This window comes from Streptopelia decaocto, assembly GCF_964273445.1.
Source record: "Streptopelia decaocto genome assembly, chromosome: 23".
NCBI lineage: Eukaryota > Metazoa > Chordata > Aves > Columbiformes > Columbidae > Streptopelia > Streptopelia decaocto.
Window position 1 is genome coordinate 1,359,458 of NC_138678.1, and position 24,195 is coordinate 1,383,652.

The 24,195-nt window shown below is 54.5% G+C and overlaps 1 protein-coding gene across 2 annotated transcripts in view; it reads left to right on the plus strand.

Annotated features, from left to right (window-relative positions):
• The first annotated feature begins 15,440 nt into the window (after positions 1-15,440).
• Positions 15,441-24,195, plus strand: part of RUNX3 (RUNX family transcription factor 3) — a 37,766-nt gene continuing 29,011 nt past the window's right edge. For both annotated transcript variants that reach the window (XM_082071541.1, XM_082071542.1), the window contains exons 1-3: positions 15,441-16,043; positions 17,094-17,250; positions 21,461-21,565. In XM_082071541.1, coding sequence (XP_081927667.1) covers positions 15,783-16,043; positions 17,094-17,250; positions 21,461-21,565 — 523 coding nt within the window. In that variant the 5' untranslated portion in view covers positions 15,441-15,782. The remainder of the gene's footprint in view (positions 16,044-17,093; positions 17,251-21,460; positions 21,566-24,195) is intronic.

Here is a 24,195-nt window from a genome sequence, read left to right on the forward strand (position 1 = left end):
CCTCCGCTTTACTGCGCGGTGAGTACAGACCGGGCTGTTTCGTTCCTTGGCGGCAGGAAACGTCATCGGGCTTTGTATTTATTTTATTTATATTTTCTTGCGAAGAAGCAAACGGGTTGTAATGCGGCTTTGCTGGCAGCTCGCCGGGGTTTTGTCCAGGTTTGGTGGGTGGTTTGCTCTCAGTTTATTCCCGTTCTCCTGCACAATTGCAGCACTGGGAAGGGTCGGGGCTGAGCGGTGCTGGGACCCATTTGGAGTGTTTGTCCGAGTCGTGTGCAGCCCGAGGTGCCGCACGGCGGGAGCAAAATTCTGCAGAAATGTGAATTGCTTCTAAAAAGAAACAGGTTTGCAAGGGGAGAAGAGCGGCGGGAGATTAAGGTTGCATTCAAGCTTAGTATTTTAAGCATTTAGTTATATTAATACTCAAAATATGAAAACACACAGCAACTGTGTATAGTGCCTTGCTAAATATGTAACTTCATTACCTGCATCACCGCGTCTCCTTGGCTTTGAGCCTTCTGAGAGGCAGCAGAAGGAGCCAGGGATAGGGATGGAGATGGGATGGGGGTCAATCCAGACCAGCTTCCCCATCCCATCGTGGACAAACCGTGCCAAAGCACAGGGAAAGCAGACAAAATATCTTAATGCCCTCCGCTCGGAGATGGTGGCATTATAAATGTGTCCTTTGTACTCCGCGCAGCTAATTAAAGGCAGTCCTATGGCAAGGAAATAAGAGAAGTTTATAAAAAACATTCGCATGGTTCTTTTTAATCTATACTTTGCCCTCCGCAAGCCAGATGAAGAAATGCTGGGGTTTAACTGGGCCTGCTCGTTTAAAAATACAAAGAGAGCGAGCAGCAGAAATATCACGTCTTGTATGCAATTTCCATACAAATAGGAACTCATAAAAGCAATAAATATCTTTGTTTCAGACATAATTTTGTCTTAAATGGGGGGAGAATTAAATGATTGCACCAAGGATGGAGTGTGGCCAAATGGTGAAACATTTGGTTAGTATTAGGACAAGAAATCCTTGTTTTCTTTAAGGAGCGCAGTGTGTCTTCTCCTGCCCGGTTAGATTTGGGTGAGTGCTGCAAAACATCCACAAATGTTCATTTAAATTCCTCATGGCTTTGGGGGATTCAACCGCATTCATGGGTTTTGTTTGCTTTTCTGGGCATATCCATGAAAATGGGTGTTTGTTTGCACAAATATTTAAGGAATGAAAGGAAAAATCCCAAAGGTATTCACCAGTTAGCTTGGAAACGTTGGGGTTTTTTGGATGGAAAAGGGATTTTTTGGCTTTTCAACGGGTGGGTGAAGATGTCCCATGTGAGAGATCGGCACCAATTGCGTATCGCTCGCACCAGATTCATATATCAGTAAAATATCTGGCAGGGACTGAAGTACATTTGCTTCCACTCAATGGTTTTGGGGTTAGAAACCCCATTTTTGGGCTGCCTTCACGCCTCCTCCCTTCTCTTGGAGACCAGGTGTAAGATAAACTGGGCTGAACTGGGAGGACGCTCCCCAGCAGCTGAACCCCATGGTCAGTGTCAGCCCAAACTCCCAGTGCGGCACATGGGACGTGACCGACCCACGGTCATGGGGCTGCCAAAGAGTTTTATATCCTTCTTTTGTGCAAGGAGAAAAATAACGGTGTGTTTTTGTGCTCCATCCATGGCTCAGCTCCGGCCATGCCCTCCCAGACCTCTGGAGCTTCCATCCCGGTGGTAGCCGATTGCCTTTAAGTCATCAAACCACAAATGTCACATCCGTGAGTCAGTTCTTTGTTACCGTTGTCTATCGGGACGGGGATGCCTCAGCCACGGGGGCTGGTTTCTCGACAGCCACCACTGTGTTTTCCATGGAAACCTCCAAGGATGCTCCATGGGGTGCGATGCTCCGTTGGGTGCGATGCAGCTCGGATGCTCTCGGTCCTCTTGGCTGAGCATTGGGAGTCATTTTTGCCCCAAGCTGAGCCCTTGCTGGTGCAACATCCTGGCTCCTCTGCTTGGGGTGTCCGTGCTGGGCTTGTTCGCCCCTTCCCAGCTCAGGCTGCTGATGTTTGACGTTCTTTCCTTGTTTTTTGTAGATCTAAAAGCACATGGGAACAGCCCATAAACCATCACTGTCTGTCCACACTCCCCAGTGAAAACGAAAAAGCGTTAATGCACTTATTTTGCCTCTTTCTCCATCATGTTGGTGTCCTCGTGGGCAGCTGCCCTCACCCCATAGCTTCCCCAGGTGGCTTCATACCCCTGCACGGGAGGCAAAGGGCACTGAGCCTTGGTCCTCGCACCCAAAGAGGGAATTTTGCCATTTATTTTGCAAATGCACCAACGTGGGCATGCTCTCAGCCCTGTTTGGCCATGATGTTGTGCTCAGAGCTGCTCTGAGGGAACTGGGACTGATCCTAGGGTTTAGTCCCGGCTCTGCTGCTTCTCCTGGGCTCCCCTGGTCCTCGCCTCCAGTTGATCATGGCAAGTTTCCTCCTGGCTCTGCACCTTCTTTTTCAGATTTGCTAAAAGGAGCGGGTGGTCCATGTGGGCACAGGGAGACCTAAGGGTCCCTGCTGGCCCTGTGCAGCCTCGTTAGCTTAATGACCAGGCAGTGTTCTGCCTAAAGCAGGGAGTGTGGGGGCTCGGGGGGTCCCTGCGGAGCGGCTCAGCGCCCAGAGATTCAGGGGGATCACAGCCCCACACTGGGCAGCCTTGCCTGGGGGTTTGACATCTCCCTGAGAACATTGTCCCATGGGGACCCACCCCATCCCCAAAACATGGCAGCTCGGATGGACAAACTGACTCGACCTGCCCCAGCAGATGCTGGAGGAGGAGCAGGAGGAAGCCGGTGCCGGTCGCCTTTGGCTTCTGAAAGCGGGTGATGCTGATGACTGTCATTTCTTCTCGGGAAGGTCACTGCGTCCGCACCATTCCCCGTTTGTCACCAGCACGTGTTAGTCAGAGTTTCGCAATTGCTGTGTTGGGGGCTGCGAGCTCGGGTTGGCACCGCACACGGGGGCTGGAGCATCCCAGGCACAGCATGGCTGTCCCGCTGTCCCCTTTGCACCCCAGTGCTCCGGCCGTACCCCAGCACGGTGCTGTCCCCAGAGTTCCCGGGGGTGGAGGACACAGGGACCCCCGTGCCGTCCCAGCCCCGCGCACACGCTGGCCCACGTGCCGGGGGCTGGCGGGCGGCACCATGTGGCCACGAATCTGGTTTGTCTCCATTCACCCTCCCCTCGTGTGCTCAGAGCTCAGTGGCTCCTGATTGACTGTCAGTGGCTTTGCCTCTTCCAAAGGAACCCCGCTGGCTGGTGGCATGTCCTTCATTTCTTTTTTTAAATATATTTTTGTGTGTGTGAACTGGTATAAATCCATTGTCTCTCATCACCTTGTTATGATCTAATAGGAGCAGAGAGGCAGTGGCATTCCCCTTTGCTGAGAACTTTAATTCGTGATGATTTCTTAGACTTGATCTCCTCCGATATGTCGTCAGCGTTTGCGGTCCACTGTTTTGGCCACATACGGTTTGGGAAACAAAGAATGAGCTGGATGTTTGCAGGCTCAGATCCACACATGGCCAGCATTAGGAGGAAGAATGCGACTTCCCATCCGAAGCAAAGGGCCACACGGTAAATATTCCCCAAACATGGCTGAGCAACGGAGGGGAGAACATGGGAAAACCTGCCGGGAGGTCCCAGCGCCGTTGCGGTGCTGGCAATGGGGTTACGTGGGGCTGAGGATGCGTATCCCCTCTCCCTCTTGTTTCAGGGTCCTTTTGTGTCCCTTTATTCTCCTGGGTATCGCCAGGGTGGGAAGAAAATGTTGCTGTGGGGTGATGTCCATTAGATGTGCAAGTGATGCAGGATCTGGAGGGATGAGCTCTGGCATTTCCCATCACATTTGCCTTGGCCAGGGATGGAGCCGGTGCAAAGGCTGGGGCTGAATCCTCACTCCTGACCCTTTCATCCCAGAGATCCCAGCAGGCTTTACCTTCAATTCTTGGCCCCAAAAATACCATTAGCCTTGCCTTGTCACTGGTAAAACCTCCACGGACCTCGTGGTGAGGCTGATGTCTTGCTGGATGGGGATTCGGGATATTATTCCCTGATTCTGCGATTCAATGATTCTGTGCTGTGGGGAAGGTGCAGGGAGCTGAAGGAAAAGCTTCTGTTCAAGGTGGGGATGTGCCCTGTGCTGTAAGAGGGGAGATGTTGGGGTGCACCAGGCTGGGGGTGCCAATGGCAGCACCTGGGGTGGCAGCACCTGGGGTGGCAGCGCTGGCTGGGAGGGAAAAGTAACCAAAGATGTGCTGCAAATCTGGTACAGTGCCCCCCGTTATCTGCAGGTTACTGTCATTTTCTGGAGCTTGGGGAAGCATCCCCAGCATCAGCACCAGCTGAAAACACAGATACTTTGCAAACACTAATTTGGGTGCTGTACGGAGCATCGTGATGCACCGATAGCCTAAAGCAACACCCAAACCAGCCACGATGGTGGTTTGCAGGGTGCCAGCAAAGCCTTTGACCGCAGCGTCATCCTCCTCGGCTCATCTTGCTAAAAACGCTTTAATTTTTTAAAAATTCTTACTATTTTTTCAAGAAAGTGGGACAAGCGACGCGTCTGCAGTCTGGGGGTATTTTCCATAACATAAACATATTAAAAAGAAAAAGGAAAATAAAAAAGAAACAATGATTTTCCATTCCCACTGGAAGCAGCGAGTGCGTTTGGAACATGAGGAACGTATTACTCAAGCTATTGTAAAATAAAATATAAAACCAACCAAAATAGGATGAGAAGGGAGAGAGAAGGGATGGGAGACACTGAAAAATGGGCTTTTTTTCAACAAGCTCTGTAGTGCAGGAGGACTCGTAGATCCCATTTGCCTCTGGGATGGCAGGGATAAGTGGGTTTGTGTTTCCACTTGGGGTGATGCAACATTTGGCGCCGTGGGCGGTTTGGCCTTGTAACCAGGAGCCATCGGTGTGTGGAACCCGTGTCCCCAAGGGGAGCCCGACCAGAGGAGCCACCTTCCAAAGGTCTTTTCTCCCGGTAATGATGAGATTTAGGGCTCCGGGTGCTTTTTCACTTCTTCAGTCGCAGCGTGTGTGTGTTTATGGGCGCTCTATTGGGCTGTGATTTCACAAGGCAGCATGGTTTGTGTTAAAATAGCTTCTAAAAACAAATCACAACAAAATGGCAGGAATGAGGTTAGCGGCACAACCCTGGGCCCAAGTCTGCCCTGGCTTCTTGTACCTCCTGGGTCCCGGCCAGGGCTGGGTCTGGCATGGGGACAGACAGACAGACAAAGGCTGCTGCAAACCCTCTGTGTGCCAGTGGCGAACGCGCCAGTGCCCGTGATTGTGGTCATTAAAAAGACGCTCGTTGTGTTAATGAACCTTGTTTGGGGCTTTGCAAGAGGTTTCCCGGGTGCAACCGCAGCATCGCAGGATGGAGCTGACAGCACGGGGTCCATGCGCCCGTCAGAGGGGTGATGGTTAATTACTGCTCCTCCTGCGGCTGGAGGTTCATGCATTGACATTGAGTTTGCAATGAAGGGGAGTTTTCTTGGAGGAAAACCTCAGCAAACGGCTGGAGCGGTTGCTTTCTGTTCCCTGGAGCGAACACGCAGGTTATTCCCAGGAGGGACACATTTCCCAACCAGCAAACAGCCGATAGCCGGGCTGTGATGGGAACATCACCAGCTGTAGCTCCATTTCTCTCCCACTGAGAAGCCAAAAAGCCAGGAAGGAAGCTACACTCAATCACAAATACTAAAAACTCCCGCAAAAACTGCCTATTATTTCCATTGCTCTTCGTGCCGCTTACAAAATATTTAAAGGACTCTTGCTCCCTGCATCTCATGCTCAGTGATGGTGGATGCGAGCGAGTGGCAAGAGGATGGCGGAGCTGGGAGCGGGGCCACACGTCAATGGGGTGCACGGAAAAAACGGGGAGAGTGTTTCTTCCCAGCCTGGCAGACATTAAATGCCAGACACAGGCTGTGCTGTTTCCCTTTAAACTGGAAGCATATGCATGGAGATGATTCCAGGACAGAGCACGGTGCCGTGATTTCAGTGACTTGAAGTCAGGAATAAACCACTTAGCGGGGATTTGGGAAAGGCCGTGCTGTTTTCACTCATTAGGAAGGAGAAAGTGCCAGCTAGAGAACGTAAAGACTAAATCAGACGCGCTGTTCCAAAATAAAGCCCTTGTTCTGCAGGTCCTTTACACTGCGCTGCATTTTAACTGGCCCCTTTTGTGCCTAATTATGTTGAACCCTGTAATTAAACACCTTTTTTTTTTTATTAGCCCTGTGTCGGTTTGGAAAATCTCTATTGAATGAGTGAGCTACCATTTTGTTTCCATAAAACTCAGCAAAACTGGCAGGCGGGGAGGAGTCCTGGTCCCTGCTGGGTGGTGGGACACCCACCAGCATCTCAGCCCCGTTCCATGGAGGGTCACAGAATCACAGAATCCCAGAATGTCAGGGGTTGAAGGGCCCTGGAAAGCTCATCCAGTGCAATCCCCCCATGGAGCAGGAACACCCAGATGAGGTTACACAGGAAGGTGTCCAGGCGGGTTGGAATGTCTGCACAGAAGGAGACTCCACAACCCCCCTGGGCAGCCTGGGCCAGGCTCTGCCACCCTCACCGGGAAGAAGTTGCTTCTCAAATTTAAGTGGAACCTCCTGTGTTCCAGTTTGCACCCATTGTCCCTGGTCCTGTCACTGGTTGTCACCAGAAGAGCCTGGCTCCATCCTCCTGACACTCCCCCTTTCCATCTTGATCCCCAGGAATGAGTCCCCCCTCAGTCTCCTCTTGTCCAGCTCCAGAGCCCCAGCTCCCTCAGCCTTTCCTCACACGGGAGATGCTCCACTCCCTGCAGCATCTTGGTGGCTGCGCTGGACTCTCTCCAGCAGTTCCCTGTCCTGCTGGAACTGAGGGGCCACAACTGGACACAATATTCCAGGTGTGGTCTCCCCAGGGCAGAGCAGAGGGGCAGGAGAACCTCTCTGACCTACTGACCACCCCCTTCTAACCCACCCCAGGTACCATTGGCTTCCTGGCCACAAGGGCCCAGTCCAGCAGGCGCTGAGCGGCTCAGACCCCAGGATGCAGCTGAGGTTGCATTTTGCAGATGCGATCCCCTCTCTCCCCGCAGAGCCGCCTGCTTGTGCGAGACCAAAAGCCGGTACCGTTTTGTTTGGGCAAGTTCTGCATTTCTCTCGTCTCCAGCCCAACGTGCTGAACCGCTGCACTTCCCGGGCTGCCGTCTGGGCTGGGGCGAGGAGCCCGCTCGTGGGCTGTCCCAGGCAGACAGACACCTCCTGCTTCCCTACGAGCTTTTCTAAGAAACTTCTGCAAACTAAATAAATTAATTAAATCTGAGCCCATGCTGATGGGGTTTGATGGAGACGAGCAGGCACGGTTCCCTTTCCAAGCTGCTGGAGATGGATGAGGAGCAGTGGCTTAACAGCAGTTCCTAAATAACGTCGCGTTTGATTTGTCTGAGTTCATAGCCAGAAACCAGAAAAGTACCTTCTGCGTCGTTTTTAGTCTGTGACTAATTCCTCCAAGTCGGGGGTTTGTTCTGTGCCGAAAGAGATGCGTAAATGTTGGGTGAACTCGCAGGCTGAACCATGTTGGGGGGTTATTTTCTTGAGCTACTCTACAACTACTAAACTCGCACCAATAAGAGTCTTTACAGAAGGGCAAATATAAAAGCAAAGGCTTGCAATGGAAAAAAGAATCCAAGGAAGGAGCAGAAGCGACACAACCCAGAGCCCATCAAGTCAAAGTGACCCCGCTGCGAAACAGCATCACCCAGAGTTATTCATAGAAGTGAAAGCAGTGAATAATCACAAAGGGCAAATGAACCTGGAAAATATGGTGTGGGCCTGCAGGACAATTTGTAACTGGAAGAGGCCGGTTTTCTCAGAATTACTTTGCTGTAGATGAGTCGTTGACAGCAGAGTTTGAGGCCAGCATGTTGCATTGACAGAAAAGTTTGGGGTGCAATCCCATTGCAAAGGGGCTGCCCGAACCTCATCTGTATCTTCTGCTTTGAGCTGCAAGGCAGAGTCAATGGGCTGTGTGTAATGGGGATCTGATGGGCAAGTTTGAGGAGCAAACGAGGTGAGGTGAACCTGGGGTGATGACTGAAAGCAGAGCTGGGGGATCTGCCCAGGTTGGCCAGAGAGGTGGTGGATGAACCATCCCTGGAGACATCCCAGGCCAGGCTGGACGGGGCTCTGAGCAACCTGAGCTGGTGAAGATGTCCCTGCTCATGGCAGGGGGGCACTGGGTGACCTTTGAAGGTCCCTTCAACCCCAAACCATTCTATGATTCTATGTTTGGTGCAGAGCTCACAGCTTCTTTGGGCTCCATTGCTCCATTTGATCCCATTCTTCCCATCCCTGACCTTACCCTTCAAATATCATTTTTGGCGACTTTTCCAAACCATTCTCTTGCTGGAGAACAACTATCAGCCACCCCGCGCTGGCACTGCTCTGCAAAGCTCGTCTGCCTGCAGACGGGTGGGGAAAACCCTCGTGTGGATGAAAGCTGCTGGATTAAGCACATTTATAAACCACGCATTTATAAAAAACCTCCTATGATGTGCTTCCCTCCCAACCCACTGTCTCTGCCTCCATCAGAGCTCAGCGTAAATGGGGTGAGAACCTCAGGGGGATGATGGGGAAAGCACTGGGGCTGAGGCAGGAGGGGACGAGATGCTTGTGCTGGTGGTTCTCCCAGCAAGACGTCATGGACTGAGGTTTTGGGGTGAAACTCTCCACCTCCAGCAAGAGAATATTCCAAGAAAGGTCTTGGAAATTTGGCAACACTGCCGTGAGGCATCTGTGCTGCCCTGTGGTCAGCCAGGGTGAGACGGCGCGACCCCGTCATCCCCTTCAGAGCAAGATGCCGATGATGCACGAGGCCACCGCGGGAAGCACAGCTGTGGGCTGCCTGGATAAAGGGGTGCCCGTGGCTCTCGAATCAGTGGGTGCCCTCGGGGTGACCGGGCTGGGTTCCCTCTGCGATGCTGATGTCCCACGGGGAAGTTAAACGGAGATGGTGTATTTGCGCTTGCCTGCAAAGCTGCTTTTGCTGAGACGTGACTTTAAGACAGTCTATGAGAGCTGACCCAAAAGGGAAATTGGAGTTCCCTGTCTGACGCCAGTGCCATTGCAGGCAGCTGACAGCTGTCCTGCCCTCCCGGGGGGGACAAACACACATTTCTGCCCCCACATCCAAGGGGTATTTGCAGGTATTTCAGCCCCAAAGCAGCAACAGCTGAACCTTTGGCCAACAGCCCTTTGCAGGGAGGTGGGTGTGGGAATGCGAGTGGTTCTCGAGGTTCACTTGCTTCACGTTTGACTGCCCCAAAGGGACAGCTCGGCAGCCGGAGCCCCGCACGGCGTCACTTCACCCTGCCCGGCTCAAGCACGTACCCCGGTCACTGCTCCGTGCGTGGGTGCAAGACCCTTCCCCGAGGGTCCCTGCAAGCCCAGGGGCACTGCGCAGCCGTTTGATACCCAGCATCACCCCAACATTTTGGGCCAGGCTGTAGAGAACAGCAGTGAAAAATGCTCTTTACGAAACCCTCTTGCACATTCAACAACCGGACAGGGGTGTGAGATCAATTTTTCTCACCCTACCAGGGATGGGGACGAGTGATGGGGCAGTTTTTCAGTTCAGAGCTATTTTCCCAGACAAGAAATGGCTTTCTGTAGCCTTTCCGTGTTGCAAGTGTGCTTTGCTCAGCACGTGCCGGCGGATTTCCCTGCGCCGCAGCGCCCTGCCCGGGAGCCCTTCCGTGACAGCAGCTCCTCTCCTCGAAATCAGAAATCACACCGTGTTTTTCTGCGCCCACCCCGTTGTACTTTTCTCGTCGTCATGTGCCTTTCGGTTCCTCTTTCCACCATCCAGACATTTCCCCTTTTTCTTTCCTTTGGAATTTTTTTTGTTTGTCCCTCTGTCGCGTTTTGGGTTTTGGGTCCTGGGCTCTGGTGGGACGGGCGCTGCCCATGGCCCTGGCGCTCAGTCCCTTCCCTCGTGTTCTCAGCTGGTTCCATGGGCTCCAGGGAAGTTCTGCCCAGGGGCCGCAGGAGTCCCATGAAATACTCGCCACAACTTCAACCATTCACCTTCCAACGTGGGGAACAGACAGGTTGGAGATGTCTCCCTCATTCCCCATAGGGTCTGGCACGAGGCTTCACGCTCCCCTAAAGCTCCAAAACCCCCAAAGAGAGAAGCTTCCATGAACTTGGGTAGCTCCAAACAAAGCCCAATGTTTCCAATTGTATTATCCACCTTTGGGCATTTCTGGAGGAGATGGGATGTCCTTAGGTGCTCCATAACCTTTACATGAATAGTTCCTTTTCTCTGCATAAGCACATTCTTAAAGGAGCATTGTGCTTTCATTCTCCACTTCAACCGTCGTACTTCTCTGTTCACTTGTTTAAATCAAGCATAAAGCTCGAACTGTTCTTTGAATATTTATGACTAGTTTTTATCTCATGCCATGCATGCAAAACATACTTGATTTCTTTCCTAAAAGTTTTTTCAAGTGCAAAGTTTTAAAAACATGTGGCTTTTATTGCAGGCAGGAATGAATAACAGCATTCCACCAGTAACCACATTAAATGGAACAGTAATATTCATATGCGTAAGGGCAAAAGCTGCCTTGTTTCCTATTTGCAGTTGAACTCTGAAATTAATTAAGAACTAAAAGGATCTGACAGTCATTAGGATCTTTTAAGAAGGAGTGGAAGTGGCAGATGGGACCCACGCTCCAAAAAGCTCAGCCATGCTATCAATAGCACAGAGGATGTGAGCCCCGAACATGCTCCTCTTTGTCGGGCTCTTGTGGGGAGAGGAGAATCGTGGTCCCGAACAATGAAGAATGGCACTTTCGTGACTTCAGAACCGCAGGATTCACGTCAATCGCACTCGTGCTCCCAAGTCACTTCGCAGTGTTTGCAAACCCCATCTCATCCCCTCGGCGCTGCACAGGCTCGGGGGTTTGTGCTACACCCGGAGCACAGGGCGCTTGCCAAGGGCTGGTGCTGGGGTGCGGTGGGTCCTGGCTCCCCCAGGTGCTGTCTATAGGGATGATAAATCCCCCCACAGCAGCAGCATCACTCCCAGTTCACCCCGGTGGGTGCGCCTGGGGCTCACCGCTCTGGTCCCCCCGTGGCCGAGGGTGCGTGTGTGGGTGCAGGCGCATGTGGAGGTCTCCTTGGGGATGCTGATTTAGGTGAGGACTGGTCATTAAATACACCAGTATAAAATGGGGAGAACTGGGAGGAGAGCCAAGCTGCAAAGCCGTCAGAAGAGTCAGCGACCACTTCTCTGGCTGTGGCCGTTTCTAATCCTTCAGGTGATGGCGAAGGAAACCTGGCCCCAGGTAACCAGGTGGGAACCTCAGGTTGATTTTCCCAGAGAACAACATTTCATGCCAGAATCCCAAACTCCCACTAGAGTCCTCCTCCTGCTGCCCCAAGCAAGGATCCTGGACGCCAGGCGCCAGGGCTGCGGATGCAGACAGCGAGGTGGAATCGGGCAGCCGTGGCTCCCGTGGGATTAATGGCTGTCCCAGCTGGGGATTTGGTGTCAAGCTGCAGCCCTGGCCCTGGAAGCGGGTGCTGAGAAGGGTTTCCCCGGCTGCGGGTGTCGCCCTAGCCCGGGGCGCAGCGGATGCCGAGCTGAGCCTGGTGCAGCTCTGCTGGAGTCGTCAACAGGCTGGTCTGGCAGCTGGTCCCTCGCCCGAGCGCAGGCTTCCCCTGATTTATGTCTGGGGCAGCCACTGCTTTTCACCCCCAAGTTCCCCCTTATTTCTTCCCCAAGCCCTGCAGCTTCCTCCTGCAGGAACCTCCGCCTGCAGCGCCCGTAATTGCCCCATGGGAACCCCTTTTAGCGGTGACACTCAGGGGTTAAAAATTGTCACCATCGCGCACCCCATTGGACCCAGCATCTGTTGTTTGATTTATGAATGAATAGCACGCTCCCTCCCTGCATGCTGCTCTCAGATCCCCTTCACTTAACTGCAAAGTAGATCCAGACACCCGCATGGCCCTACTGAGCGCCGTGCTCCTGAGAGGTCTGAGGCAGAGTTTGCGATGAATTTTTAATAGAAAACTTCCTATAAGCCTCCGCGCTCACTTCCTTGCCGTCGAAACGAGCCGCTCTGCTGCTAAATAGCAGCTCAAATGAATTAAAAACTACAGAGGAGCCTGTAAGGGAAGTAATCCCAGAGACTAATGATTTAAAGAGCCGCTGACCTCCCTGCGATGTGAACAGTAGCTTTTAAGGATTTGAAAAGAGGCCCATGCGAATCCTGGGTGTTATACTCTATTAATCTCCTCTGGAGTGCAGAAAGGGTGGCAGAGGAATAATCCCCACACATCGATGTCTCCTGGTTTGTGCAGGACGAGAGCAGCGTGAGGTTTGCCCCCAGTTTGAGACTCTGAATCCTGCTGTGCTGAAAAGGATAATTCAAATGAAAGGTAATTCCCGCAGGGAATGTGTTGTGTGTCCCCACAGCCCAGGGGTGGTTTTGCTCACCTGAACATCTCTTTGCAGAAGCAGCCGCTGAGTTGCTTTGCTGGGCTCTGCACCTCTGGGGGCCATCAGCCGATTTGGGGTTGGAGGGAGCCCAGTTTGCCACTGCTCTGTGTTTTGGGTCTCATTTTATATCTCTGCAAGTCAGCGACTGGCTTTGCCTCTATGCAGCGGAGAAGTTCAGAGCCACGCGACAGGTTGTGGGGGTGAATCTGCTTCTCATCACCCCAAAAAACAAGTCAGGGTGGGAGGGTAGAGAGTGCTGGAGTAAGCAGCTTTTGGAAGGGAGCAGGACGTGGCACCTGCACAGCTGGGAATGCATTGGGGACTGACTCCAAGTACTTTGGGCGGGCATTTGGATGCTGCTTGGCTGACACCAAAGGGATTAAATTAGCTGTCTTTTCTAACGGGATGCTCCCAGTATAAAACGGGATCAGAGGAATGCGTGGATGGCCAGACTGTGAGTGGACACTGAGCAGATAAAGCAGCCAAAGAAGGAAAGGCGGGGAATGGGGAGTTGGACACGGGCATCGTGCTGCAGGGAGGCAGCTCTGCCCTGCTGGGACCGAGCCCATCACCTGATGGGGACTTGCAGGGGCAATACCTGCCTGTACAGGGACACCCACCCTGCAGCTCAGAATCACAGAATCACACAGAATCCCAGAATGTCAGGAATTGGAGGGGACCTGGAAAGCTCACCCAGTGCAATCCCCCCATGGAGCAGGAACACCCAGATGAGGTTACACAGGAAGGTGTCCAGGCGGGTTGGAATGTCTGCACAGAAGGAGACTCCACAACCCCCCTGGGCAGCCTGGGCCAGGCTCTGCCACCCTCACCGGGAACAAGTTTCTTCTCAAATTTAAGTGGAACCTCCTGTGTTCCAGTTTGCACCCATTGCCCCTTGTCCTGTCACTGGTTGTCACCCAGAAGAGCCTGGCTCCATCCTCCTGACACTCCCCCTTTCCATATTGATAAACATTAACAGCTCCCGGGCCGGGGGGTGACGGGGTGACATCCCCAGGGCTGCGCAGGGAGGGCGAAGCCGGAGTAACCCCCGGGGGTCGGTTCAGCAGCGGGAAGAGGCAGCAGCGGCAGCGTCTTGCAGAGGGCCGGGGGGGGTCACAGCGGCTGGGCCGCCCCGTCGCTCCCGCCCCGTCGCGGAGCCGCCACGGCGGAGCCTCGGCGACAACTACCGGCCGCGACCCGCACTGCAGCGCATGCGCGATGTGTCCCTCCGCGCATCCCTCCGTGCGCCCTCCCCTCCGGGGGAACCGGGATGGGGGTACCGGGGTGGGGATGTGGGACCCTCGAGCAAACGCCGGCGTAGGGCCGCGACAGCCCGGCCCGGCAGGTCCTCCCCGCCCGCAGCTCTGGCCCCTGCTCCGGGTTTAGCGTGAGTCCCCCCGCTGCTGAACGGGGGGTGAGAAATAGAACTAAACCCGGCGGCCGCTTTCGCCTAAAAAGGGCAGGATTTCAGCGCCGGTAACTGCGGGAGACGGCCCGACACGCGGGGCTGGCGGCCGCCCCCCCCGGCCACCGCCGCCCCCCGGGGCTGCTTGGGCTCGGAGCCGCGGCCGGCACCGGCTCGACGGACCCGGCTCGGCCCCCCGGGGGACCGGCACAGCCCCCGCGGTGCCCTGCTTGCTAACGGGGCGTTGTAGCGAGGGAACCCCCCGCTCCTCTTAGTTAAATATATTTCTATATTTATATCTATTTTTGTTTTTCTTTTGGACAAACACGGGCTTTTTCTGGGTCTTGCGAGCAGCGGGATGCAGAGCCGACCCGGGTTCTCTCCACCGGGCACTGCGGCTTGCGGAGGAAAATGTTTCATTAGTTTGTGGAGTGGGTTCAGGAAAAGGAGAAGTTTTTTTGATGTTGGGTGTTTTGTTCGTTTGTTTTAAGGAAAATTGCGTTTCGCACCGCGCAGCGCGGGGCCGGGAACGTTGCGGCCCGGCCGGCTCCGCTCCGACGGGTCGTCCCGGTCCCTAAACACCACCGGCGGAGCTCAACCCCGTCGGGAAAGGGCCGGGAAGCGCGGGCAAAGAAACCGCCGCCTCACTTCCCGGTCCTGCCCCCCGCCCACCCCGCGGTTCGGCGTTTCCGCGGCCGGGGCTCCGCGGGCAGCCGCGGAGCGCAGCGAACCGCCGCCTTCGATATGTTCCCTCAGAACCGGCGTCTTCACCACGAATTTTCTCGCCAACGATTCCGGCCAGAGCCGCCGGACCTGCCCGCAGCCACGGCCCCCGGGGAGCTGCCGGAGTCGCCGGGCGCTGCGGGCGCCCCGGGATCGCCGGAGATGAAGGCGGTTTTCATTTTTTGGGAGGCAGGGAAGGCAAAAGGCGGGGTCGGGGAGCAGCGGTTTTCAGAGCAGGCCGTGGGACGCGTGTGCCGGCGGCAGCGGCTGCTCCACAGCCGCCGCTCCCCCCGCCCCGCCACGGCCGAGCCAGGGCTGGGGACGCGGGGGGACAGTGAGGGACGTGCTGTTTTCCCAGCCGCTCTGCACGGCGGCGGCTCCGGCAGCTCCGGCCCTAAAACCGCCTCATCGCGCCCCAAAAGCCTCCGCCGGCGGCGGCAAGAAGCCACCGGGGCCCCGACGTTCGCCCGCCCCGCCGGGCCAGCCCAGCGGGGGCGGGGCTTTCCGAGGCCACGCCTATTTTGTCGGAAATCACGCCCCTTTCGGTTGTGGTCACGCCCCTTTGTCCCGCAGGACAGGGCGGTGGGCGGGGAGAAGGACCCCCACGGCCGTCCCATTGGCGCAGCGCCCCGTCCGTCAGGGCACGGCCCGCCCCCGCCCCGGGGGGCCGGCAGTAAATACGGTACCGGGCGGTGCGCCTGACATTTGGGAGCTGGTTTCGGGGCCGCCCGGCGGAGCGGACCCGCCTGCAGCCGAGGGTGCCCGCGGCCGCGACGTGGCTCTGCCGGGGCTCCGCGCCGCCTTTCCCCGGGCGGGGCGGACGGGACTGCAGCGAAACCACCGGGGACGAGCCCCGGAGCCGGGCGGGAGCAGACACCCCGCACCGCTTTCCCCGCGCCGCCCCGCCGAGGACGGCGATCTGCCGGGACGGAGCGAGGCAGCGCGGGGCCCGGCCGCCGCTGCTCCCGCCGCGTCCCACCGCCGAGCCCCGTCGTAACCGAGCGGTGGGCGCCGGGCCCCGCCAGGCCCCCCCTCGTACCCCCGGGCTGCGGCGGCTCCCTGACGCCCGCCGTTGTGATGCGTATTCCCGTAGACCCGAGCACCAGCAGGCGCTTCACTCCCCCCTCCACGGCCTTCCCCTGCGGTAAGATGGGTGAGAACAGCGGGGCGCTGGGGGCCCCCGCACCGGGCGCCAGGGCTCGACCTGAGGTCCGCTCCGTCGTGGATGTACTGGCCGACCACGCCGGCGAGCTGGTGCGCACCGACAGCCCCAACTTCTTGTGCTCGGTGCTGCCGTCCCACTGGAGGTGCAACAAGACGCTGCCCGTCGCCTTCAAGGTAAGCGCTGAGCTCCGGGGAGGGTTGTGACCGGGCAGGTGGCCGCGGTGGCTCGGAGGGACCGGCTCAGCTCCGGGCTTACCCTCCTCCCCGACCTACTCGCCTCTTTCCCTCCGCCCCTTTCACTTTAACTCGCTCTTGACATCACCTTCAAGGGAGCCCGGTTTATTATTTTTAATCAAGTCTCCGCATTGCCCCGCGGTCACAGCATCTTAGATATTCCGTACAGTTAGGAGCTCTCAGGCAACTTTGAAGTTTAATGAGAGTGGAGGTTAATTACCTTCTTGGGAGAGGGAGAGAGAGGCAGGGAAGGGAGATCTAATCTGCAAAAAGGAAAAAAAAAAAAACGAAAACGAAGAACTGGAGCACCGGCACCGGGCCACGCTGCCCGGGCTCTCCGCGGCCGCCCGGCTCCGCTCCCGCGGGACGGGGTGACCGACGGGGCAGCCCCGGGCCGGGATTCCCCGCTGTGCTCCCGGGGTTGGGGGAACGGGGCCGAGGAGAGGGAAGCCAAAAACTCGGCGGGGGGAGCCGGGCAGGACGGCAGCGGAGGCCCGGGGAGCCCGGCGGTGGCGGGGAGCGGGGGGGTTGCAGACCGTGTTCCCCCGGCTGTCCCGGCACCGGGAGCTCGGGGCGCGGCTCCCCGGGGAGGGCAGTCCCTTCTCCGCCAGCTCCGCGCTCCCCTCCGCGGCCGCGCAACTACCCGGGTTTCCCCCGGCCCGGGCGCGGAGCTCCAGGGCCCCGCTCGCTACCGCTCCGCAGCGCTTCTTTTCCCCTGAATCAAACAAAATAAAAGCGCGATTTCTCCCAGCGGGGCCAAGGGCGAGCGGCTCCCCCCATCCCCTCCCCGTAGAACCCACTCGCTCATTTTAACCTATTTTTTAACTCATATTCCCCTTCCCCCTCCGATTTTACAGCCTTCCTCGGGGGCTCGGATTGCTTTTGGTTTTGCTTTGGTTTTGGTTTTTTTTGGGGGGGAGGGCAAACCTTAGGGCAGGTTAGTTCCGACCGCAGCGAATTTCAGCCTAAAATCCTCTCCCCCTGTCCTAGGTCGTAGCCCTCGGAGATGTGCCCGATGGGACGGTGGTCACGGTGATGGCCGGGAACGACGAGAACTATTCGGCGGAGCTCCGCAACGCCTCCGCCGTGATGAAAAACCAAGTAGCGAGATTTAACGACCTCAGATTTGTTGGGAGAAGCGGCAGGGGTAGGTACAGGCCGGGAAATGGTTGGCCTTTTTATTTGGCTTTAAAAAAAGAGAGAGAAAAAGAAACGGAGTTTTGGTTGATTTTCTTGTTAACGGTGTATTTCTCGCGGGCCGGTGGTTTCGTTGCTGCGGGCTGGGTTTGTCGCGCAGGGAGGATCCCCCGGCCCTGAAGCGGTTCCCGAGCGGCCGATGGGATGTGGATGCGGGAGGGATGCGGGAGCATCCCCGGCCACCCCCGCAACAGAACGGCCGCTCTGCCCCGCTCGTCCCGGGGGTTTTCCCCGCCAAAGGACGGTGCAGGGGAAAGAAAAAATAACCTCCGCGGTGGGGCAAAGCAGCCTCGACCCAAATCCTCCCGAATTTCGCTCCTCAGGGAGGTAAACGGGGGCAGCGGGGGGTGCGCGGTGGTTCGGTGAATGTGCTCGGGGGCAATAACCCACCTGGCAGCTCGTTTGTAAACGGTGCGAATCAGGTGTGTGAAGGGAGATAATAACGCGGTGCTCGGCAGGAGGGGAACGCAGCGAGGTTCCTTTTGATCCGGAGATGCGGGCGCAGGGCAGAGCTGCGGGTGCTTTTTTGGGGAAGGTTCGCCCGTTTTCTGCCTTCTTGTTGCATGAAAAAAAAAGGGCAGAAATCTAGATTTTTAGAAATTTAGAGGTTGGCTGTGTCGTTCACTCTCGAACGGATCACGCTGCTGTTTTTTTTATAACAAACCATCAAGGAAATCAGGCTTTGCCATCCGAGGAGAGGGAAATAAATGCCCTCAAAATGCTGAACGGCCGCGGGTGTCGGGGGAGCCCCGCTGTACCTGCCTTTAAATAGTATAAATAGAATAATTTCGGTATTTCATCCCAAATAAACACTGCAGGTCGAAGCACTTAATTGCTCATTGAAGCAGAAGTAAGGATACTATATTTTAACGGCCACATGGCAGCGTTTTCTGAAAGGCACCATGTCAGATATATTTTGACTTCTCTGCATTAATTAAAAGCAGTGATGTTAGGAATTATTTGCATGTAATAACTGTTTACTTGTTCCTCTTTATGAAACTTGAATAGTTTACATTCTTTCATACATTTCCTTTTTCCTGTTGGCTCCTTCTCCATGTTGCAGTTTCTTTAAAAACTCGCCACTTAACTGGTTGCAGGTTGATGGATGGAAAATGTTTTTCTTTTATGAATTAAGCTTTCATTTCTGTAATCAATTATTCTCTTGGGCTCTTTTCTTTCTGTGTGTTTTATTTTTCGTCCCCCTTACACAAATTTCCAAACTGAACGCAACCCAATCTCAGCTTGACTCTTGAATTCATTATTAACTTCCCTCCTCTGCAGACCCACGCTCTGAATTACCAGTAGTTTACAGCCTTAGAAAGCGCTTAGGTGAACACTCTTTCCTCAGGCGGAGTCCTGGAAAATACTCATTACAGCAGTGAAAACACCTCCACTGCCTCTAAGAGGATTTGGTGCAAGTAGCATAACTCAAGTGCTGATTTCTATATATTTAATATATTCTTGTGGGTTGAGGCTTTGTACTATTAGTAGAGAAATAACCCCGTTGTCACTCCCTGGGGCTGGCACGAGGGTTTTCTCGCGTGTGTTCAGCTCCTCGTGTCCGGCCGCGCTTTCCCGGTGAGGGGCTCTTTCAGCCTTATTCAGCGTGAAAAATCCTTTCTATTGAGTTTTTATTCTGGGTGTCGCACTTGTTTTTTTCCCTCGTTTGACTTAATATCCCCAAGCCCGGTGCTGGTTTTGTTTGTTCTGGCAGCAATCTGGATTTGCTGTGGCACAGTTTGGTGGAGCGGGGTTGTGTGTGTGTCTAAATGTTTGTGTCAAGCCGACGTGGGCATCTGAACACACGCAGCGTGAGCAGCCTGGTTGTGTGCCCGAGCTGCAGGAGCCCTGGGAAATCAGCAGCAGCGGGGCTCTTGTTTGGAAAACATGGCTATGAAATAGTTCAGAATTGGGCATTTTTAATAATAATAAAATAAATAATAATAATAAAAAATAATAATAAACGTGGCTGAAATTATTCCCCAGCACTGTGAGCTGGGAAGAGCAGGTCCTTACTCATACCTCTCCAAAATTAACATGTGCAAGACAAAGAGAGGGGAGAAGGACCAGTTTCCCTTTATGCTTAGCTCTTAAAAAAAAATATTATATATATATATATATATATATATATATAAAATAAAACCACCTTTTTCTGCTCAGATTGCACTGTATAAAATCAAAGCCATGACCAGCTGGGTGCTGTCCCAGCTGGAATCTTCCCCCGGCGCCGTGGGTGCTCCCACAGCCACCCAGCAGCCGTGATCCCCACGCAGAGGTGCAGGGGGCACGGTGGGAATGAGTAACCTCAGCCCAGCTTCTCGTGAAGGCGGGAAATGAGTAAAAATGATGCTGAGTAATAATTGTCGTTTTCGATTCATGGGAGGATTTTTTTTTTTTTGAGAGCTGTTTAAATAAAAAAGCAATGGCCTGGCTGTTTTCACGCTGCGGCCGCCGTCCCTGGAGAGGTGTTTGTATCTGCAATGAGGGAGTGAAATGCAGGGGGTTTATTTCACGTGGAAAATAAAATATTAAATAACAAAACTCAATACAAATGAGCTCTAACAGTGAGGAGGAGCCGTGCATGGAGCTGCTGGGCTCAGCTCCCGGGGCGCGCAGGATGGTTGTGTCTCATAAACCGAGGGGGTCCCTCCCTTGCTTCTCCTCCCACGGGATTTCCTAACTAATTGCCCCTACTAACCCTCAGCCCCACACGCTGGTTCTGCGAACCTGTCGCCAACAAACGCTCCGTGTCGGTGGTTTGTCCGTGGCCGTGCGGGCGCCCGGGAGCCTCCGTGCTCCGCAGGCTGCGCCAGCCCGGCTCTTCCAGGCAGGTTGTCAGTGCAGCCATTTCATTGGGGGTTACATTTGTATTTGGGAGGATTAAAAACAAATCAAAATAAACCATTTTTGTGCAGAAATTGAGCCGGAGGTTTGTGCAGCGTTTAGTCTTGTCTCGAAAGCTGAGGTCGGGCATGGATCAATAGTTGCTGTCTGCTTTAAAGCCAATATTTCTCCCCCGGTGCTACCGTAGGGAAACTCTCCCACCTGGGATAATTGCAGGATGTTCTCCGGAGGAGATAATCTCGTTTTTCTGTTTATTCTTTTTTTCCTCCTAGCTGTATAAATCGTATTTTGTTTTGCTATGGATATTCTCAGGTCCAACCCTGTAGATGGATGATGGTTGGGATCTGAAAAAACTCTAATTCCTTTAGAGGGGGAAAAAGGGAAAGGAGGTGGTTTGTTATTTGGTTTATTTGTGAAATGAAGGCTGGAGGAGTTCAGGGCATTTCCAGCCTGATTCTTGCATCGAGGGGGCAGAGGGTGCGGGAGATGACTGGGTTTGGTTTGGGGTGGGCGCTGGGGAGCAGGGGGGTACATGGGTGCAGGGGTGATAACACCCTCCGTGATGCCAAAAGCATTTTCAGGTTGTGGATGGAAACCTGTCCTGCTGACTCACTGTTGCGTTCTTGCAAAATTGGGCTCCCAAGTGCTTTTCACTGCTTTACGCTCTGGTCAGGGCTGGGAGAGGGGGACGGTCCCCACAGCTGGCAGGGCCACCTCTGCTGCCCAAAGCTTGGCCAGATTCAGTTCCCATTCTGCAGTTTCCAGTTTCTGGCACCCATACATTTGCCGTGCAGCCGAGACCCTGGCACAGTTCTGCTCCTAACGCCACTATATAGGTAAATCCACAGGGCCAAAGCCACCGGGTTTCCCTAGCAAAGCCCAGGCTGAAGCCGCCTCACCAGTTTGCTCCCCAGGAGCCTCCCATGGGTGCCAGGACCCACATCCACCCCTTGCAGAGGGGGTCCCACATCCAACAGCACATCTTGGGGCTGGGTTCCCATGGGAAGAGGCACCAGGAAGCTGCAGTGTGTGGAGGGGGTTGATGTGGGGACAGGGCGGGAGAGAAGGGGCACAAGTGACTTTTCCACCCGGCTCTGTACCGGGTCCAAGCCTCTCTCTGCAGCAGCTGAACCCCAGCGGGGGCCGGCCGAGCTCTGTGTCTCAGCAATAATGTCTCATAAAATTAAATGATGTGTGTGTTGGAGTTGGGTGGATGTGGCTCCAGCCCGACCCTTTTGCTCCCACAAGAGCTGAACCCATTTCTCTTCTCCTTCTCCTCATTTCTCTTAAATTTATTTTGTACTTTTCCTCCTTAGGAAAAAGCTTCACCCTGACCATCACCGTGTTCACCAACCCCACCCAGGTCGCTACTTATCACCGAGCCATTAAAGTGACTGTTGACGGACCCCGGGAGCCAAGAAGTAAGTGATGTGTTTGATTTGGCAGCCACTGAGCGGTGTGGGGGGGATGCGGGGGCCGAGCTCTCCATGGCTGAAGGACTTAGGATGCCCTGCAGCTGGGCAGAGCCCCCCGGGACAGGCACCGTTTGCATGGCCGTGCAAGCCCCGTGCGGCGGGTTCAGCTTGGCCACTTTTATTTTACTTGATTTTCTCGGCCCAGCAGAGCGTGGCGTGTGTCCCTGCCCGCTGCTCGCTCCGACCGTGCTCCGTGTCCCATCGCACAGGGATGGCTTTACAGCTCCGCTCCTTAGAGTGCTTGGGACGCACGGAAAATGCTTTGGGCTTTGACAGCAAAACCACAGAGGCCTCAAATCTGGAGACGCACAGGGCGTTTCTGGGGGGTTGCAAAGCCAGAGATGCTTTGGAGGCTGGCTTGCTGATTATTAAACCCAAAGTGCTTGCACGTTTCCTCTGCGCCGTGTTCGTCCGTCTGTCCGCACGGGCCCGGGAGAGCTCGGCGGCATCTTCCTCTTCAGGTCTGCGCGGTTTCGCTTTCGGGTTGTCAAAGGCTCCGCTGGCAGCGGCCAGGAGCCGCGTTGCTTGAGAAAACCCAAAGAGACGACTCAAGCACGGAAACGTCGTTGTGCTGTGACAGAGGAGGCTCCGCTGGGTGCGGGACGGTGCCCCTGGGCTGGGGGCGGCTCTTTGCAAAGGCAGCTGCTGGGTTGGTTTTTGGCATCGGGCAGGTTTGAGCTCACCTTGGCATCCCCCATGATGCGGGGAAACACTCCGGTGCTGTTGGCCGGAGGGATTTCCTTTTGTCAGTTGTATTATTGGCACTGCGGGAGCCCCTGTGCGACGGGACCTCGTCCCCAATGCTTCCATCTCCGTTTTGTCGCTCTGGCTTCACCTTCCCGCTCGCTCCGCGCCACCCCGGGGACTATAAAGCCGAGTTTGTTCCCTTTGCGTGTCAAGCTGTCAGTGCCCAAATGGAAGGGAAACGGTTTGATCCTTCTAAATATGCTTCAGAAAATATTTGTCTGTTGATGCTGTCATTGGGCCATGGGTGCCCCTTGATGTCAGGCCAGGTGGAGGCTGTTACCTCGGCGAGGGGGTTTTATTTGCATCGGGGCTGTTTGGATTTTCTTCCACCCTTGATTTTTATTTTGGAGCATGAAAGTCTTTAAAGGAGCTTGTTGAGCTGTCGGGCTGGATTTGCAAAGCTGGCATCCAGGGGATGCAATGCTGTTGGGTTTTATTTTAAGCCAGAAACACAAGGCAGGTCCCCGTCATGGGGCTGCGGCAGCGAGTCGTGGTGGGAACGGGGAACGGGCTGGGCAGGGAATTTCACAACTTTGCCAGGTCAGGAATAGAAACCAGGTCTCCTGACTCCTGGCTCAGCCCTTTATCTGCTCTATCAGATCGCCTTTCTAATAATAATAATAATCAGGAATACATAAATAATAATACAAGGCGAGATAGTTCCTACTCTTAGCGTTTGGTTTTGCTCTGACTCGCCAAAACCCCCTGCTGAATCATCCCCACTCCTCCTGCATTTCAACACCTCGGCCCATCGCTCCCCATCTTTAATTTCAGTTTTCCGATACGGAGGGGGAGGTTTGGCCGGGCGAGGGGCTGAGCCCCGGGCGCGCTCGCCCTGCGCCGTTGGGCTTGGGGCTGTGCCTTGGTTTGGCTCAAGGAAGCGGAGGCGGAGGACGGAGCGGAGCGGCGTGCCCGGCGCTGGCTGCCCGAGGGGTGCCCTCCCCGGGACGCCATCCTGCCTGCAACGTCAGCACTTTTCGGCCTTTTTTCTTCTGATTTGTGGACCTCAAAGTGTTTGTTTGGGAGGTGTGAGCTCATTAAGGAATTCTGCGTGGGGTTTATTTGCTGCTTCTGCTTGTTCCGGGAGGGCCCCAGAGGTTGATCTCTGCCCCATCCTTGCACCCCCACAGCCCACAAATTGCTGATGGAAGGAGTTTAGATACAAGTTGTGGGTTTGGGTTTTTTTTACTGTTTTCATAGATTTAGATTTTTCATAGATCATAGATTTGTTGGCAGTAAAGGTCATATTTTGTCTCCTAATTTGACCCCGAGGCATAAATTAGCGATCGATGAAAATCCAGTGCAAGCCAAGAAGAAAACAAATTAAAAATCCTCTTTTGCCACGCTTTGGTTTGCATTTTCTAATAAACACGAATTTAAAAATATAACTTAAAAGCAATAATGCCCTTTGCCCTTCCCTGCAGCCCCGTGCAGAAACCCTGGTGTGGAAATACCGGCTGCCATGTGATCCAGGTTCGCTTGTGGGAACCCAAGGTGGTTTTCCTGGTGAACCTGCCACTGGGTGGCTCTGCGGCACAGCACCCCTGGGTGTGCGGCGCCCATCGGGCTGCTGGCCACCCACTGGGGCCGGTAGAGCCCCAGTAAGAACCAGTTTGGCCCAACACCATGGTTTGCGCTGCCTTCCGTTGCTTGGCTTTGGGAGGTGAGAGCTGCCAGCAGGAATTGCAATTTTTATGTGTGTGTATACATATTATATATATATTTAAATATATATTTATATATATGTGTGTTAAATAGGTATAAATATATATAAATATCTATGTGGACTTGATCCTTGTGGGTCCTTCCCAGCTCAAGACATTCTATGA